General features: G+C 41.7%; 2 protein-coding genes across 3 annotated transcripts in view; one reads left to right on the top strand and one right to left on the bottom strand.

Annotated features, from left to right (window-relative positions):
* CREB1 (cAMP responsive element binding protein 1) overlaps positions 1-12,385 on the top strand; it is a 24,253-nt gene extending 11,868 nt beyond the window's left edge. The window contains exons 5-7 of the mRNA XM_009332002.1: positions 1,159-1,341; positions 2,781-2,931; positions 5,934-12,385. Of these exons, the coding sequence (XP_009330277.1) occupies positions 1,159-1,341; positions 2,781-2,931; positions 5,934-6,078 (479 nt within the window). The 3' untranslated portion in view covers positions 6,079-12,385. The remainder of the gene's footprint in view (positions 1-1,158; positions 1,342-2,780; positions 2,932-5,933) is intronic.
* Positions 12,386-16,610: 4,225 nt separating this feature from the next.
* Positions 16,611-18,342, bottom strand: METTL21A (methyltransferase like 21A). Of its 2 annotated transcripts, none has more exons than XM_009331992.1 (2): positions 18,236-18,337; positions 16,611-17,162 (listed from the first exon to the last, which is right to left on the bottom strand). In XM_009331992.1, exons 1-2 carry the CDS (start codon positions 18,318-18,320, stop codon positions 16,786-16,788), a joined length of 462 nt encoding a protein of 153 aa, XP_009330267.1. In that variant the 5' UTR covers positions 18,321-18,337; the 3' UTR covers positions 16,611-16,785. The 2 variants fall into 2 exon arrangements, with proteins under 2 accessions (XP_009330267.1, XP_009330259.1); XM_009331984.1 differs by having other exon boundaries at positions 16,615-17,183; positions 18,236-18,342.
* Positions 18,343-19,478: the final 1,136 nt, after the last annotated feature.

Here is a 19,478-nt window from a genome sequence, read left to right as displayed (position 1 = left end):
GAGTCCCATCCTGTCCTGTACAGCAGCACAGAAACAGCAGCGATGCCCTGGCCATCTGCCAGCCCAGGCGCATCACTGTTGCTGTTATCAAAACGTTCCCAGGCACAGCAGAGTAAGATGATCAGCAGTACAGCAGTACAGCAAGCAGCGAAAGCAAAAAGCAGCCACTAACGAGCACTAGGCTCTAATATACAGTGAGGCAAGCAAGCCCCATGGCAAGCGCAGGAGCCTGCCAATTAATAGCTCAACAGCAATAACAGCTATGAATTTGATCTAGCACATTCCAATCAAACCTGTCATTATCTCGAACCCTTCGAGCCTCACATTGGGCGCCAAAAAGGACTGTCGTGGTTTAATCCCAGCCAGCAACTGAGAACCACCCAGCCACTCGCTCACTCCCCCCTGGTGGGATGGGGGAGAGAAGTAGAAGAGTAAAAGTGAGAAAACCCGTGGGTTGAGATAAAGACAGTTTAGTAAGTAAAGCAAAAGCCACGCACGCAAGCAAAGCAAAACAAGGAATTCATTCACTATTTCCCATCGGCAGGCAGGTGTTCAGCCATCTCCAGGAAAGCAGGGCTCCATCACGCGTAACAGTTCCTTGGGAAGACAAACACCATCACTCCGAACATCCCCCCCTTCCTTCTTCTTCCCCCAGCTTTACATGCTTCCCCCAGCTTTATATGCTGAGCATGACGTCATATGGTGTGGAATATCCCTTTGGTCAGTCGGGGTCAGCTGTCCCGGCTGTGTCCCCTCCCAGCTTCCTGTGCACCCCCAGCCTACTCGCTGGTGGGGTGGTGTGAGGAGCAGAAAAGGCCTTGACTCTGTGTAAGCACTGCTCAGTAGTGACTAAAACACCCCTGTGTTATCAACACTGTTTCCAGCACAAATCCAAAACATAGCCCCATACTAGCTACTATTAAGAAAATGAACTCTACCCCAGCCAAAACCAGCACAATGGGTCTCATGAAAAATTGAAAAATTACTTTCAAAGCATTGTTTCTTTAATGTACATTAGAGCCATGTGTCTGATTTGAGGGTGTATAAGGATTCAAGGGATTTAACTCAGACCAGTATTCTTCCATATCTAGGTTTAATACTCTAAGTTAATGAGTAAATTAGTGTCTTAAATGCTGTGTCGATTTTTTTTGTCTTCAGTTGCTATTACCCAAGGAGGAGCAATACAGTTGTCTAACAATGGCACAGATGGAGTACAAGGTCTCCAGACGTTGACTATGACCAATGCAGCTGCAACCCAACCTGGCACCACCATTTTACAATATGCACAGACCACAGATGGACAACAGATACTTGTACCCAGCAACCAAGTTGTCGTACAAGGTGAGAAACTTCACAGCCAGTCATTCAGTATATATATATATGTATTATATCTCCATGCAGATATAAGTTGCCAACCTAACTCCTTCAAATGTGTCAGGAAACAGAACTAACAGCTTTGGCACAGGGAAGTCTCCAAAATTATTAAAGGAAATTCTGGACAAAACTATTTGTCACATTTTCTTGGAGCCTTTCCTTTCAGATTGATAAAATTGTGGATATTTTGGGTTTACTTCTTAAAACAATATATTTATTTTTGGTTTTCCATGCTGTATTTCCTGCATTTTGTCCATATGATTTTTTTTAGTATGTTCTGCAAAAACTCATACCACTTTAGAGTTCTGAGTTCTCCCAGATAGTCATCTGCAACAATAGTAAATTTAAGGGGAAGCATTAAAGGTAGGAAAGAAGGTTGTTTGATACTTTGTTTCTATACAGACACTTTAATTTATTAGTAATTTTTTCCCCTTTTCATTTGCAAGTCATAATTTCATCCTATTGTGGCTTTTGTAACTAGTCATCAAGTACTTAATCATTGAGTCTTAGAATCATAGAATAGTATAGGAAAGTGCCTTAAGAGAGCATTTGGTCTAGTCCTCCACTTACAGCAAGCAGGGCTACTTCAACTTAGAATAAGTTGGGGTTTTTTATTGTATTAAAATACATGTTTTGGTTTATTAAGAATTGGGGGAGGTATTAAAAATCTGTTTATTAAAAGTAACAGAAAAATGTACCCCTGCTTTTATGATTGTAAAGCAGGTGATTTGAAAGTTATCCAGAGGTCTCCACGCATCAGTGAAAATACATAGCCGAGAAAAATACTATTCTTGTGTTGATCTTCTGTTTTTTGTGTTCTTAAGGACATGTGATTTCTTTAGGTGGTATATTTTTTAATGAGCTCAAGCAAATATAACACACTCCTAGATTACAATAAGCAAACAAAAGAAACCCAAGACCTTGTTCATTCTAGAGTAGTGAAACTGAGTGCCTAGCTTGCACTGTATCTCTCTTGATGGGAGTAAATGCTATCTTTCTACACCCTTTTTTCTGTGCCAAATGCTTACACATGCAGTTTCTCCTTTTGCAGATAGACATTTGGAGCATAGCTAGAAATACGGTTTGCCATCCTTCATCTTAAAAATGCTAAAACAGCCCAAAAAACAGAGAAGTAAAAAGAAATGTATTAAGGGAGAAAGAAGCACAGCAATACAGCAAGACAAATCAAGTTATCAAGCACAAGTGGAGACTTCTTCAGCAGGCATGCCCAAAACCTTGCATACGTTAATAAACTAAGACTGAAATAGCAGTGATGACCCAGATGATGGTCATCCCTCCTGTACTGTAGCCCAGAGAGCATGGTTAGATAGATGACTAGGTGCTCTTCGCACCACGTTTAACAGCAGTGTCACCAATCTGACATGATGTTCCCTTTTGTCTTTCAGCTGCCTCAGGAGATGTGCAGACCTACCAGATTCGCACCGCCCCTACCAGCACCATTGCACCAGGTGTAGTCATGGCATCCTCTCCAGCACTTCCAACTCAGCCAGCAGAAGAGGCCGCACGGAAGAGAGAAGTGCGTCTAATGAAGAACAGGCACGTACATTTAGATCACTTTTTTTCCAGTCAGCTCTGCATAGACCTAGAGTGTTAAGCACTAAGAATCCTGATCTTTCTTAGTCATTTTATGAAATGCTTTCTGAAGAATTTGCCTTTATTTAAAGATGCAAAGCAAAGAAGCATATCTGCTAATGCCATGTATTGTGACTATGAAACCTTAAGTAAAGGTGTCAGACTCATTCTGTGAGGTGTGTGAATTTGTTTGTTGCCACAAGGAGAAAAGTAATTGGTGAGAGACTTGTATGGCTGCAAATACGTTCTTACAAACACTGAGGTGAGTTGATTTTTTTGAGTTAATACATTCATGTAGTTCCTTTCCTGGATTCTTTACCTTAGCCTTCTGCATGCATTCTCCTTGCTGCTGGCCCACCCACACTCTTCACGAGTGCTTTCTTGATTGTCTCACTTGTCCTCTTTAGCTGCTTGCCTTTTGGGTTTTATCCTCCGAAGGCAGAAAGACTCAAGGAAAGGCTAAATGAGCAACTACTCTTGTGGAGCCAGTAGTTGCAGCAGAGGGGCTGAAAGAGAGAGGGAGGAGACTTGACCCTGTAGGATTTAGTGTGTGAGGAGGAACAGCCAAGCCTACTGAGGTGGGGCTTGGTGGAGGCAGCGAAGGAAGGGAGCAGCAGAGAGAAGTTGGACATGATGCTCCTTAAGCCTACTGCTGTGGGAGAGGGAAGGTGTGGGCCTGAGCTGACCCATCACACCGAGCTTGAACTCCATCCACAAATTTGAGCCTGTATGTTACGTTGTGACACTAGGAAAACAGCAGTGCTTCCCTCCCCTCTGAGGAGGGGAAGCCCCATGAAAGCACTGTTTACTTCATCTGTCAGTCTGAAAAAACTGTTATGTTGTACAGGTGCATTTATCTTCTGTAGATTGCTAAACTGTGAACAATAGAAAGTCACATGAGCAGACCCAGTGCTTGTCTGAGGGGCTTTAATGAAGTAAATAATGCTGAACAGCAGAGCTCACTTTTTTAAAAGGTTTTTGTACAGAATGTCACCCATCTCCCCTTTTTATATATTTTTCTGGTATCAGTGAATAGTAGATGTCCCCCTTTCAAGGCTCTGCATTTGAGAAAAATTTAATTAGCATTCTGAATCCCCTCATTTAGTCAGCAGTCTTATTCCAGTAAAAGAAAGCTTTTGTGTTTGGGAAAGCCAAGAAAAACAATGGGGAATTACCCCCACTTGAGTTCAATTGACAGCTTTTGCAACAGTATCATGTTGCATGCGGTGCTTTTAGCCTGCATTCTTAATAGATATTTGCAAATCTAGGCTCCCTAGCAAAGCAGGGGAAAGGGATATAGAGAGGCAGATGGTGAGGTGGTATTTATTGGAGGATTATAGCGTAAATATTCATAGATATTATTGTGCAAATTTTCTGTGTAAATTATAAATTTTAAAAGCTCTCTTGTAATTCAGAATAACTCTAGCTGTTCATAATGAATAACTAATGCACACAGACTTGAGGTGGCTTAATATACAGCCCAAGCTGGCACAAAAATCACAAAAAGAAAGAAAAAGTTGTCACCCAAGAAGACAGTTTGCGCTGGGAGGCACTTCCTGATCCAGTGACACAATCTTTTGGTGACACAAGTAACAGCCGAAAATGACTTAAATTCTAAATGTTGCACATGGCCCACTGAAGTGCTGCAAGCATTTGAAATTGTATTTGTAGGAGTAACAAATGGATACCTGAGTCCTTTCAGGGCTTACAAACTAGGTTTTCTTCATCCTGTCTCACTTGTGGAGCTGAATTTCAAAAGTTACTTTTAGAATTTTCTTATCAGGTAGGTCCTGGAACAGACATTCTTTTTTACCTAGTACTACAACTACTATTTATCTAATAAGCAGAAGAACTGGGTTCAATTTTATCCTCTCATTTCCCAGAACATTGACTGTATCACCAATCTATGCAGCATTTGCAATGAAGGGACACTCAGGCTCTCCTTTTGAAGCTGCTCTGCTTTGCACCTAAAGGTTCAGGGCAAACAAGCATGTACATTTACATAAAGCTGCAGTGTGCTGCTTTGACAAGCTGCATTGCAGGAGGAGAACCCTCTGCCTGGACTCCCATCCACCTGCGGCATTTAGCCTTGTGCTTACTTTGCACATTGGTACCATTACTGTTGCTGTGCCGGATAGCTCCTATCTTGGTGTTACTGCCTTCAGGATGCTCAGCAGCAGATTAACACCTTTCAGGTATTTTGCATTGGTGTTCTTAGTATGTTACCAGGTTATCTACAGGCAACTCAGTCTTTACAGGCAAGCCTTAAAAGTTTGACTGTCTTGAGATCTGCCTCAGCACATTAACACTGCCATGTTCTTGGCACAGCAGACAATGACCAAAGAATGATATGGTTGCTAGTAACTGTTTATATTGTGGGTTTTTTATTTGAGTCATTTATATTATCCTTGCAGTGATGCAGACATTATTAATAAAATGAAAGTATTGCTCGAGAGCAAATACGTGAATGCTCTAAATATTGCTTTTCTTGCACCAGTTGAACATCCTGACCATTAGTATTTGGTTGGACTGCAGCAAAGGGAAGAGTTTATAAAGAGACGAATAGATGAACATTGGTCTTATCCATGTTTTTATTATCAATCTATTTATTATAATAAAATCAAGGAAATTATTGCAGCAGCATTTGACTCGGCCTAAAGGCTCTAATGTAAATCCTGCAGGCAGAATTTTGTCATTGAGTTAGGATCCTTTTCTCACAGAAGCAGAATTTTATTGGTGCTGACTTACTGGGATCTGCGTGTCGAAATGACCTGTGGATCTTGAGTGTGTGTGATTTGTGAGAAGCAGTTGTTATGAACTCAGCCTTTTTTCCTAACTTGCATTTATTAACAATACCTCCATATTCTACAAATGGCAGTACTAAGTAAAGGTTTGACCTGAACAGTTAAGTAGCCCATGTCTGCAAGTAATTGTTCTGGATTTGAATGGCCTTTTTTGCTTTGCAGAGAGGCAGCACGTGAATGTCGCAGGAAGAAAAAGGAGTATGTGAAATGTCTAGAAAATCGAGTGGCTGTGCTTGAAAACCAAAACAAGACACTGATTGAGGAGTTGAAAGCACTTAAGGACCTTTACTGCCACAAATCAGATTAATTTTGGATTCCCTTTTCACTTGTCCAGGTGGGATAGAGACTGGTTCTGGCTATACCCAGAAAGACAAAGTAAACTTTTTATTTTCTAAACATTTCTTTTTTTCTATGCGCAAAACTGCCTGAAGCAACTACAGAATATACTTCATCTGTGCTTTGCATCAAACTGTGAATGTTCAAGTACTTGCCTCCTCTTCTCCCCCTACAAGATTATTTTCATCATCAATCTCAGCGTGAAGAAGAACAGGCTTCTTTCTCGTCTCGCCATCCTCTTCAAGGAGTAACAGTGGTCACTTGGGAAGTTACTGTGGGGAGGGTCCTTTTGTAATGATTTCAAGAATTTCTGCTGAGCTCTTTCCATTGCCTTAGAGACAGAATCACCCCAGCCTCTTGGTCCAGAGAACTGTGGGCCACACACATGGAGCAAGCATGGTGCAATGAAGAAGCAATGGTTGCCAAATTGGTTTTACGTATTCATTATGAACTATAAAAATACACGGCTAAGTGGCATGCCAAATGAAAGGCGCTTCACAGTCATGTTCTTGGTGTGGAGATAACATACCTTTTTCAAACTAGCCCAGGAGGGGTTTTGATTTGTAATGTGTATTAAGCCCTCCTGGGCTAGTAAAAACTTCTCCATACCTCAGAAACAAATGCATTGAAATGAGCTTCACTGGTCAGTTGTTGCTTCTCGAAGCTTATTTATGCAAGTGTGTTCAGCATTCTGAATGCACAAAAAGCAAACATCAACTTCATAGGATATTGGTTGGGAAATGATATTTGGATGGGAAAGGAATAAAAAAAGTACAATAGTGACATTTAGGAAACAGTCACATAGTAAGCAAGGGTAACACATGAAAGCACTACCTATTTGTGTGCAGAAAAACTAAGCAGTTGAAGCATGGCCAACTCCACGTTATACTCCCTGACGACAGTATAGTCTGTGTCCCAAGTCCTCTCAAGCAATGAGATGATTTCTATTTCCCTACCACTATCTTATGTAATGGAAATTATTGTACTCAATGGAAACATCAGCTTGGTTTGCTAGATTCTTTTTCAAACTTTGAGGCTGCCTTCCATGCGTAAATTAAATTTCAGTATGACAACTACCAGGACAACCTCAAATATTGAAGAGGACTTCAAACACAAATATTCCAACTTCTGCTTCGCAAGGGACAACATTAATTCTTTGAACCTGGCCAGGCTAGCTAAATTCTCAATTTATTCAAAAGATTTTTTCATGTAAAGGGTCGGATTTACCGAGTAGTTTATTCCTGTAAGTAAAATTATTCCTGTGCCTCAGACATTTGCAAGATCAATGTTTTTGTGTGCACTGAGGAAATGTGATCTTTCCCAGATACACATTGTTAAAAACAACTTTGTACTAAGTGTTAGGACTTCAAAAGAATCATGCTCAAAACGAACCAAAAAAGAATGTCAAGAAGTTGTCAAAAAAAAAAGTGGCAAAAAGAATCATGTGCAGTTTGTTTACTGGCCCTCTGAAGCCAGTCTCTTGATACATTAACTTGGGTCATTTGATGAAGTAAGTTTACTTTGGGCTTATGGTCAAACTTTTATGTATAGAGACATATGAATTAAGACTCTGATCTGTACTAATGCCTTGCCTAGCAAAGTATTAGCTAATATTGTTTTCCCATTCGCTCTATCTGTTTTTAAGATAAATTGCAAACATGAGCTTCTAAAAGGTTATACAATCAATGTGACGTTATACGAAGAACGTTTGGAAGACTCTGGGCAGTTGAGTCTCAAACAGCTAAGCAGTATTAAAAGTTCTAGTTTTCTCATTTGAGAGGGCATTCAGTTTCCAAGAGACTTTAAAAGGAGCAGGGTTAAACTTGTAGCGTTATTGTTAAATCTAGAGTTACCAATAACTTCAAATCATGTTTGTATTTCAAGAAGAGAACATAAGTATCAAAATTATGAAAGAATTCATTTTCACAAGTGTTGAGGAGGTTTATAAATGGTCTATTTTTATCTGCCATAGAGAATTGATTTTCATGTTTTTATTTAATGGAAGATGAATTTATTAGTTTAGCAATGCAAATTTAAAGAAGACCCTAAATTCTCAGCAATGCTTTTATAAAAATTGTCTGATTCTTAAAGTCAGAGAATACAAATACATACAACGGTTACCAGTTTTTCAGAACTAGTGCTGAAGTAGAAATGTTGATAACGCACGAGTCATTCTTGTAGAACATGAAGCTCATGATGGCCTAATTTACACAGTTATACGGAATGGTTCCTCCAACTTTGAGAAATATGGAAAAGGCTGTACATGCCTACATTAAGGCTGTTTCTTTTGTAGAACCATCTGTTTGCAAAAACTTGAGTTTTTGCAGTGAACGGGAATGAGGCTAGCCGTGATCTGAGAGCTGTTCCTAGTGGGTAATGAGCACTTGTCGATGGTCACTCGGCACGAAGTCTGGGAGCTGAATGGACCAGGGAGCCTAAACCGGTACCCGGACAGGGTTCTTCTGATACAGGGTTGGTGCAAATTTGTGCGGCAATGAGAAGAGAACTGTGTTACCGGTTTGTCTGTGCGTGGTCTGCGAGTAGTCTGTAGTGTTATTAGTCTAGACCTCATTAGCCACTAACGTTTCGCTAAGAAAAAGAACGTTATTTTAAAGTACATAGGGATGTGCAAGAATCTTTATTTTTATTTATGCTGCACTGAGGATTTAGGGACTTGAATTTCTTTAATGGAAATTTTAATGGAAATATTAGACCAAGTACAGGGCTGGCTAGGGATACTCATACATGCTTTACTACTCATATTGACTCAGAAAGGGAAAGAATATGACACAAGAATCCATTCATATGTTATTTACCAAGTAGTGAGGTTGGGGTATAAACTTCTATAAACTAAGGCCATTTGGAAGTAGGACGGAAATTATGCTGGTGGGGGGAGGGAGGATTAGTTTTATATCTCACGGTTGTGAGTTTTCAAGAACTGATAGCCTGTTTTACCTGAAGAGAGGGTTAGAAAGGGCTAGATTCATTATGTTCATAATAAACAAGAATTGATTTGAAATATAATTTTTGTAATGTCATTATTTTGCAAAACAACAGCACCGATCAGGCAGTTAAGATATTGTCAGAGGTGCTCTTTTAATTTAGATATTCTTGGAAAATACATATGTATAATATATGTACATATATATATATACACACAGTATATAATCTACAGCTCTGAGAGCTTTTAAGTCAGGAATGCTGAGTATTATAGTATATGGAGGTCAGAAAAAATTTTTACTTTTCTGTGTGTGTCTGGGTGTGTGTGGATGTGTGCGCGTGTGTGAAAGCTTCCCCCGCCCCAGTAGTTCTGGGCTGCATTATTCTAGCGCTTATTACTGATTTGTTTTGTGCCGTTTCTCAGTTATCCATTTTCAAGAATTTTATTTCATCTTTCATGGCTTTTGTGAGGTTTGTTTTTGTTTTTTATTGATGGAGATTTTTGAAATTATGTAAACAGTTGTTTTACAACAATCACCACCACCCAGAATAATTCACTTTTGTGCTTTTTCTCTTTGGCAGCTATATATCAAAGGCAAAACAATTGGAAAGGTTGTTAAGGTGTTATTTTCTAAAGGAACCACTGGTAAGACTTCTGTTTTCCTCCTGCATTTTTATTTAAGCAGCGATTTCACCAGAGTCAGGTAGTTGCCAGCACTATTGCTTGTAAATGAAAGCACAATTTTAGCCCGTCATGCTCGTCAGGACTGTACACACACCTGCAGGTTCTGGCTCTTCTGTAGTTGGCATTTGCGTTGCAGACCACTGTCTTCTCTGGTACTTGGAGGTTGATCAGAAAATTGGTGGGGTGTTTGGAATCATTAAGAGGCTCAGGAGGAAAAAGTTAAGATTTAATAAGGAAAAAGAGCCCTTATAGTTTCTGATCTAAATTTGTACTACAGGTTTTTTTAAATCTGGGCTTCCAGTAGACTGCAGCTGCAAGTAGTCATCTGTTAGCGAAAACTGGCCTCTGCTTTTTTATTTTCTATTTTTTTAATTTATGGCAGACAGAGAGTACTTTTTGTGGGTCAAAGTAAAGACAAGTCTCCCCATCTAAGCAAGTTCATTATCAGTGGTTGCAAATCATGACAATTCATAGAGGATTTAATTGGTTTTCTAAGACCCTGGTTTTATTGTCGTTTTTTCACCCTGAAGCTGGTTAGTGATGTAACATTTGCCAATGATCTAACCAAAAGGTCATGTATTTATTTTTGTTACACTATATTCTTTGTAAATGTTTAATTAAAATGTGCACTTTTAAAAAAAAAAAAAAAACGGAACAAAAAAAATAAGAGGGTTTGCTTGAGAAGCTCCCTGGCACAATTGTTGTAATCCTGCTGCCTGCACACAATTCACTCCTCTCCCCATAGCAGTTGACTCCCCCGCAAATTTAACTTGCTGAACAGCACCTGGCGTCCAGCAGGCATTACTTCAAAATGGCAGGAGATCTGAACTGGCAGTACTGAGCCCTGGAAAGAATTAAGTGTGTGGTGCCTCAGAGCAGTAATGTACAGGATGGATGTGAAATTATTTTTAGAGTAGAACTAGTTCAGTGATCCCAAGTGGGAAAGGGAGAATAATTTGGAAGGAAAGCTAAACTATTTTTCAGTCGCTTTATTCCCCTTTTCTTAATTTGAGATTTGGCTGCAAATTTTACAAGCTGCATTCCAAGAAAATAAATCAAAAGGCTTTCCAATTCTTTGACACCAGGAAGTAAAGGTACATTGACAATGCGTCACCCTGCTTTAAAAGATAAAAAAAAGCACAACCACCTTTCTTTTGCAGGAACAATGATAATTTAGCTATAGCCCTGAAATCTGTCACTGTGAGCAGGTTTTAAAAGCATACAGTACATTGATGGTTCTCTGTACTGTGACTGGGAACTCGTTTCCCTGAGCTTTTGAATTTGCTAGCTGTAAAAGACACCAATTTTGCAGAAACCTGAATGTATCATGAAGCTCAGTTGGTCTGGGAGGAGCCAGACTGATGAAAAGAAACAGGGTGCTGAAATCCTATCTACCGTGTGCTTGTGACAGGTTCAGGTCTGTGGATGGACATGGCTTAAATCTGTACATCTTTGGGGAAAAGGGACCAGATACAGTTGGTAAAAGAGGGTTTGCATTTCAAAAGTGCTTTGCCTCGGAATGTGTTTTTTAAATGTATTTAAGCTCTGGCCCACAAAGAGACTTGCTTGGGCTAGTTTGCATAGCACAAATTGAAGACAGTGACCTGTCTGCGTTCTGGTACTGCAAGTGCAGTTTGTGACTTGCTGTATAACTGGTGAGTTCAGGTCTCGCTTTCACCAGCGAGAGGCAGGAGAAGTCAGCTGTCCTCAGGAGCTGTGTGCTGGCAAGGAAAGGGCCAGGGACAGGCTGTAATCATCCACGGTTAGCTCACTTCATACGCTTACTGTACTCACGACTTGGGAGCAGTCGGTTCACTCGGTCTCAGCCTCAGCTATGTATTTCTCTAAATTAGGGGATAGCTGAGTGAGAGCACGGGGAAGGAAGGCCTTAGGCCAGTTAAGTATCTGGAAATGGCCGCTCTTAAGAACTAAGGATGTCCGGATGCTCTCCACAAGTTGTGTTTTATCCAGGTGCCACTCCATTTTTTGTGTGTGTAATGACATTTATTTATATTAAAACATTAATTTTTAAAAGTTCTAGAACTTGGAGTTTGTATGAGATTTGAAACTGTGCTGCTTATATGGACTTCTAGGGATGGGATGGGATGGGATGGGCAACAGGGCAAGAAGAGGTGCTAGTTGGCAGCCAGCCCCTCCACAGACTTGTCCACAGATTGGTTGTTCACTTCAAAAATGTGTTGTTTCTACTCTGGATTTATAATTTGAAATTGTTTTGGAACAACGTTTTTCAGGGAAGCTTCCAGAGCGAGGGTTATTATTCTCCCTTTGTAATGTAAGCTGGAAAGAGTAAGTTCACCTCATCTGCATTTCTGATTCTTTACCCAAACCATGTCAGCACAGAACAGGGTATTTGAGCTCGACTCCCACATACTTGTGGAAGTTAAAAGGCTAAATGAAAATCCATTATTGGGGGAAAATAAATTCTTATTTACATTTCCCCAAAAATCTAGAAACATCCCTGTTGTGTTGGGGTTTTTTTACTTAATTTTTTGTGCTTTATCTGTGTTTTAAAAAAAAAAATTGTACTGGGTTATAATGCATTTTATTAACACTGTGTACATATTAGCTGCTTTGTGTTTCAGAATGGTAGTAATTGCTTTGTATATTAAAGTGATTCTTGTGAATTTGTGAATTATTGTCATAAAGAAGTGCTTTTTCTTACTGTAACCTTTGTGGTATAAACTGTCATAACTCCCTTTTTACACAAACATTTATGTGCAGTCACATAAACATGCTTTAAAAAACTCTACAAAGTCTCTTTTTTGGGCAGGATGTTCCATTTACACTAATTTAGTGGCAAATGGTAGCTAGATAGGAGTATGGGAAAAGGCGTAAGCAGACTATGGTGTCCTCTCATGATCTGTGGCCTGCTTAAGTATTCATGAGATATTTTCCCCAAAGGGAAGGCTTTTTGAATCTTATTTAAAATGAATTAGATTAGTGAGAGGTTCAAGTCCTGAAAAACAAAGTTCCTCTTCCACTTCTGATATTTTTAAACCTGCTTTCCGGTATCCACTCTGGTGGCAATTAGTTCTGTTGTTTAATAATGTGCGAACGACTTTTCCCTTTCAGTTTAAATATGCTGTCTTTCCCACTTTTAAGCATTCCTGTAGACCATGTACTACTGATGTTAATAACAGAGCAGAACAGAAGGCAGCAAACACTGCAAGGATCGCAACCCAATTATGTAATCTGCAAGGCTGGATCCAAACACTGGGATGAAAGCCAGAAGAACAAATTCAGCACTGAGGTAAACACACCTCCAGTGAAAGCAAGGGGAAGCAGTAAGGTCAGCTCATTATGGCTGGGATTTTGTGGTTTTCACAACTGAGCGTTTTCATAATGCCATTCACATACTTGCTCAGAAAAATCTGCATCTCAGTAATGAGGGAGAATCCCCAACAAGGGTTAGTCCATGAGATGAAAATGCAGTTTGGTTTGAGTGTCACACTGAAAAGAATCGGGTAATACAGATCCCTGTGCAGTCAGTAGGTCAGCTGGTAAACCTGATTCTTCTGACACTGCTGCACCTTGAAGCTCTTCGTCCGCTACAGGCTGAATTTCATACTCCGTGTCTTAATAATAATCAAACGTGACTTTAGTTGCAATGACATCTTAGAAAAGTTTGTTCCCTTGCAGAATGGCATGTTTCAGGGATGGTTTTGCAATCTCACAGCATGTTCATGTCTTATCTGGTCACTTCCCTGTGACTTGGATCCTCTCCCTAGGGTGAGTATTTTATTTCTCAAGAGACTATTTATGCATTGCCCCACTACTCAGGGACCCATGCCCAAACACATCCTCCCTACAGATGAGTTCACATCAGCTGCTACAAAACAGGACCAATGCAATGGAACCACCCAAAGGAGAATCACACTGACTTCTCTAGTGCTGGGATGAACAGGGTGACAGGAATTGCTTGGGCAGGGTATTGGTGTAATTGCCGAACAGCCACTGAAGCACTACCATGCGTCATCTCATACTAGAGCAGAAGCTCACCTGGGACCAGTTGGTCGGGACACCAGAGTTTGCAGGTGTCATCACGGAGGGCTGCTCTCTCTGCGCTCACTCACCGGGCAATTATGCCTCTGCTACTTCTGCCCTGCATGTCTGGCGTGGTTCACTCCTGACATCTCCCTGAAGCTAAGCAATGGGAATGCAAAAAAGCTGCGAAGCCCAACCTGGGACAACAGAAGGCACCTGTACATTTCAGCGGAGTTACATTTTCACGGTTGGTGCCTGCCCCTAAACACTGTAGCTTAAAAAGCAACCAGAACTAATGTGCTTGTGGTGGTGGCCTAACCGCAATATTCCTGGGTCTGGTCTCCTGAATTTAAAGGAGCGCCCACACCCCAGTAGCAGTCAGAGGAGAAGGCGTCCCCTTGAGGGGGTGCCACTTGCTGAGCTGGGGAGGGGCCACCGAGAGCTCAGCTCTGCAGGACAGGGGCAAGGCACTCCTGAGCTGCCAGTGTCATCTCACGCTTTTCTCCAGAAGTATTTACTTATGGGCAGTAGCATTGCTTCAGCCTTCAAACATACTCCCTTGGGTTTGCATATAGCTACTGTGCAACAGCAGCACAGCAAAAGAAGACAAGCCTGGTCTCTTCCAGTACATGACTGCTCTCGCAGGAAGGCTACAGGCTGCAACAGCAGCAATGGGAAAACGGACACTGAAAGCTGCTAAACAATTAGAAAGAGATGCAATTAAACTGATCTGTTTTAAAAGTGCAAAACTTTTCCTATCGTCAAAGCAAGGTCTGGAGCAAAGCCCCCTTCTTAAAAGTGTGTAGGTTGCTGCACTAGGCTTCATTCTGTACTACAGTGGGCTTTATTCTGTACTATTTAAGCGGGCTTTTTAAGCATGTTCCTCCTATGGCAACAACGCAAGCTGCTAAGGCTCTCAGTATTGCAAACTGCAGCCTCTTGCGAGGGCCAAGCACAGCCAGGTAGCAGGCTTTCCCCACGCACCGAGTCACATGCACTCATAAGCCCAAGCACCAGCACGCTGCTTTCTGCCAGCTCCAGCTGGGGGTGGGGGGGGGGAGCCTAACATACAGTGACCACAGACAAGCTCGGAGACAAGGAAACACCAGTGGGGAGGAAAAGGAAGAGGAGTGGTGAGAACTTACAGCTACGCTCCGAAAACTAGAGCCAGAGGGAGAGTGGGGAGAGCTTGTAATTTTATTCAACCGTTGCTCACCCAGTTGATAGGACAGAAAAAGCCATGTCTGGCTCGTTATCATGTTCTGTTTTTAATTAAAAGTGCTGTCTTCCTTCCCTCAAAGGGACTGCAGCTCTAGTTTCAGACTGCAGATTCGCAGCCAGCTGCGTAAGTACTGTTTTAGTGACACCATGTGGCTTCTGAGGATACTGTTGTAAGCAAGTGTTTTAGAGCAGCAACTCTCAGGCCGAGTCCAGAGTCAAGCAAGGAACTCAGCTGAAAACACACGAGAGACACGTCAGGGATGAAGCACAAGACCTTCGGGCCTCATTCATGGGAGCTGTAATGATAAATGTGTCATTTCCGGATTACAGTCTGCACATCACTTCTGGACCACAGACCCTCTGCATCTTCTCCAGTTAGGAAGTTTGATGGAAGCAGAATTGATAAAGAGCTCCTAACGTTCATGGCCCCAGGCAGCTGCTGGTGTTTGCTGTTGCCAGTGCCAAAGACATGCACACGCTTAAAGCCTGAACCTGACCTGGGGCTTTGTAAGTTAAGTTTAAAGAAAAAAAAAGTTCCACACCCACCGAAAAAAGTACCATAGCAATTCCTGCATTTAGAAGTGTAGCTGTCTTCTGTTAGGCCATTGTTTTCACCAGTTTCATTCTTCCACCACTAGAAAGAGAAGGAAGTCTGCTGCTGGTGCAAGCTGGATTCCAGGCTGCAGCACTTTTCACATAGGATCTTGTGGGATAAACACACACAGGTGTTTTTACAAGCTCAAGGTATGAAATCAGTTACTTAGAACAGCGTCTAACTACCGCTGTGCACAGAAAGCATGCCGAAATCTAGACACTGCCCCAAGGTCCCAAGTAATTCAAGAATACGTACTCCCCCAGCTACAAAGGCTTTACAGCAGCACCCTCCTCTCCTAAATAACAGCTCTCAGAGACAGAGTACTCCACAAACAAAGGCAGAGAGTAGAATGTTATTTAGCGGTACCGGTACTTTGAGAGTCAAGCACTGATTTGATATTTAAAGAACAGTTTCAGTCTCCTTGTTTCACTTTCCCTGCTGGCACATGTGCATATGTATCTGCTCCAAGGAGCCCCTATCTGTGCGAGGGAAAGTTACTTTGTCAGGGACAACCCAAGAACCACGACTGCTTTGGTACTGCAGGCATAGCCTCCATGCTTGCAAGTCAGGTAAAAACACTACTGATTTCTAAGTTGGCTTACTCTGCAATATTGACTCCCAACCCACCCTGCTACACAGACCTTGCTCTTTGTTTCCCTGTGCCTCTTCAATGCAGCAGTGACAGCAATACGACTTTATAGCAGCTGCCTTTGTTGCTTTTGGCCTTTAAGTGGCTTCTTTTACCACAATTTTTGAGATGCAGAAGGCCTGAAGAGTCAAAGCATTTAGAGCTGGAGTTTTAGCTTATATTTCATCCACTTTTCTAGAGTTAAGGAAGTGATAAGGGGAAAAAAAAACCCCACTCTAATCTCTAAGTTTCCCACAGAAATTAAGTGTGGCTTGATTTTAAACAACAGATCTTTTGATGACGTTTTTGATGCCTGGAGATTTCTCAACTTAAATCAGTTTCAAAAATTACATTTGATAAAAAGTCAGTGGAAGACCCTATACAACTCTACTGAGAAATGAAGCAGAGGTTCAATACACAGAACAGAAGTACAATCCTTGCTGTATCAGACCAAGTGATCAGACAAGACCATCAGAACAAGAAGCCAGTGAAATAACACAACTGCAATTACATGCTTAGGAACAAGTGTATTGAGTAGAAACAAGGGGAGGATTGAACAGCCTCAGTGGTTTACTAACTAAGAGGTGTTTACCGCCACATAGAGTCAAAAGTCATCCTTGCGACTACCCCTCTGTGCTTTGTAGATATGAACATCCTTACTGGAATCATAGTGGACCTCATATACAGAGAAACGGCCTCTCAGCATCTTCAAGAATTTGTGATCCCGTTCATAGCGGATACGACAGGAAAGAAGAATCACAGTTTGCTCTGAGCACAGGTACTCCAGCGTCTGAAGCAGTTCTGCAAAAGTTTCTTCCAGATAAACGATGTCTGCACCCAGGATGAAGTCAAATGCTCCTGGAGGGAAGTTACCCAGGTCTTTTCCCCAAGTCAATTCCTTCACCACAGCTCTCGGACGTAGTTCAGAAGGTAAGTTAGCCTGTACATTTGACTCCAGGAACTCCAGTGCTGCTGCCCTGTCTGTGATGGTAACATGAGCACCTAAGCGGTACAGGAGTATGTCTCAGACATATAGTCAATGTCCATAAATATAGCATTTGCAATACAATGCTCTAAGTCAAGCAGGCTCCTTAGTTCCTGTTAAACATTAACAACTCCCCTGAGCTGCCTGATTAAAAACAAACAAACAAAAGAACAAAACAAGCAAAAAGCCCACTATCTACATACATCCTACCCTTCATCAGTCACTTAAGAATATAAAGTGTACTCCACATGAAGATTAAGTTGGGTAGGGAACAAAAAGTGTTTTCTGGAGCTTTTTCTTAGTGCATGAAAGTAGAGAAGTTACTTTCTGCCTTTCCATAGGTGACAACAGAATAAGTTACAGGGATTCTTACAATTAACCTGCTCCAATTCCGTATTTGTTCAGTAGGAGAGAGGTAGCTAGAGAGCTTCTTTCACAGGTCAGACAAAAGTTATGCCTGTGTGATTTTGCATGGCATGATTGTATTTTGACAAACTGCTTTGTTTTTATTATTTCAATAGGCACCTTCCACAGCCACTAGAGCTTTGAATTACAAAGTTAACCTGGGACAGTTAGCGCAAATTTAACATAGTACCCAGTCCCTGCCTCAGTCACAGACAGATCACAGGCACATCACTTCATTTCTCCAGACCTTGGTTTCCCTGTCTGCAAGATAGGCTAACAAGGCTTACACAAGCTCAGAGAGTGGTTTCTGTCTGTAGATTTATCTGTGCTGCATACAAGGACCAGTGGAAGACTGCAAGCACGGCGCTCACTCCCTTGGGGGAGAATAGCGGCAGAACTTAATGCTGCTGAGCTGAGTACCATAGTAACAGGCGTCAGCCTTAACAGGGTCCCACCATAAAGTAAACTGCAGTGGCACCATCGCTACAATAAATAACGCAGCAGGCTCTGAAGTCTAACAAGAAAGGAAGATGACTCAGACAGGAAACATCACAATTCACATATGTAGCTTTGGTGTTAATTTCTATACCAGGCATGTAGATGTAGAAGTGCCAGTTTTACTACAGTTGTAAATTGCTTTAAACAAACAAAAAAAAGCCCTTACCTAATAACGTGGCCACTATTCCCAGCAATCCAGTTCCAGCTCCCAGCTCAATCACAGACCGATCCCTGAGATCAATGCCTCCCATCTCCAGATAAGCACACAAGACAACAGCCTAAACCAAGAGACAAGGGCAATTAAGCAGAGGGCTCATTTCAGTCATATTGAACACTGGATTTCTGATTTACACTGAGAGAAAAGATTATGGGAAGGGTCAGGCACTTCAGGTCTGCAGCAAGACTTTGTTCAGCCCTTCTCTGCCTCCTGTGTGCACGTGTGGTCTTTTTATGAGTTTTATGGAAGACTCTTACAGGCAAAACAAAAAAAGAACCACGGAGGCTACAACTCGGATGCGGCAACACTGCTTCATGAATCCCCAAACATAATAGGAGGCAGAAAGAGTTGCATTTGGAAGGGAAAAGCTGGGGGGTGTCAAACACTGGTGAATGAACACAGTATTGCAGAAGTCCAGGATGAGGTTTCATAGTATCTTGCATGGTATTTCAAAAGGTTTCTGCCCAACACTGGCATGCCGTCAGGAAGGACACAGGGAAAGTAAAGTAATAACACTTCTGTTTGTATCTAACGTGTGTTGCATTTTACAGAAATCTTGACAAGGAGCGCTCTCCATGGCAAGTTCTGTCAAAGCTGATGTCGGGAAAGACCAACAGCCCTGTGCACCAATTCATTTGAGGAGTTTGCTAAAATTGCTACACTTGGTCTTTAAAGCTACAGGTAAAAGTGGAATTTGTGTCTGGACAGAGATCCAACCGATGGGAAGCCCTTGCATTCCTACAGCGGTACTGCCACCGACTGCCCTGCAGCCTTGGGCCTGCCACAAACCCCTCTGTTTTGCACGTTCTTATCCCCAAGATAAAGTCTACCAGCAGTCCTTCTCAACTCTACAAGCAGCAGGATCCGTGCTGCGCTCTGAAGGGCGTTAAGCAAACATCACGGGCAACTGTTGGGAAATGGGTGAGAGTTCTGCGAGTTATCGGGAACATTTCCTGTATTTGGCACTGGCCGCGCAGGGTTTAAGGTGGCACGTTTCCCCTGGGGTCTTCCAGGATCTCTTACGAGGAAAAAAAAAAAGAAAGGTAAAGCGGAGATTAACGTTTTCTTTTTGTAAAAAAATTCTTATCGAAAACAGCCTTCCCTTAATTCAATGTTAAATATTTTTCTACGGTGATTCTGAAAGCTAGGGCAAGCACTACAGGAAGCCTAAAGTACAGAAATATTTCACCCA

Source organism: Pygoscelis adeliae, unplaced genomic scaffold (genome assembly GCF_000699105.1).
Source record: "Pygoscelis adeliae isolate BGI_AS28 unplaced genomic scaffold, ASM69910v1 Scaffold160, whole genome shotgun sequence".
In the NCBI taxonomy this organism is placed as follows: Eukaryota; Metazoa; Chordata; class Aves; order Sphenisciformes; family Spheniscidae; genus Pygoscelis; species Pygoscelis adeliae.
This window is presented reverse-complemented; position numbering and strand designations above follow the sequence as displayed.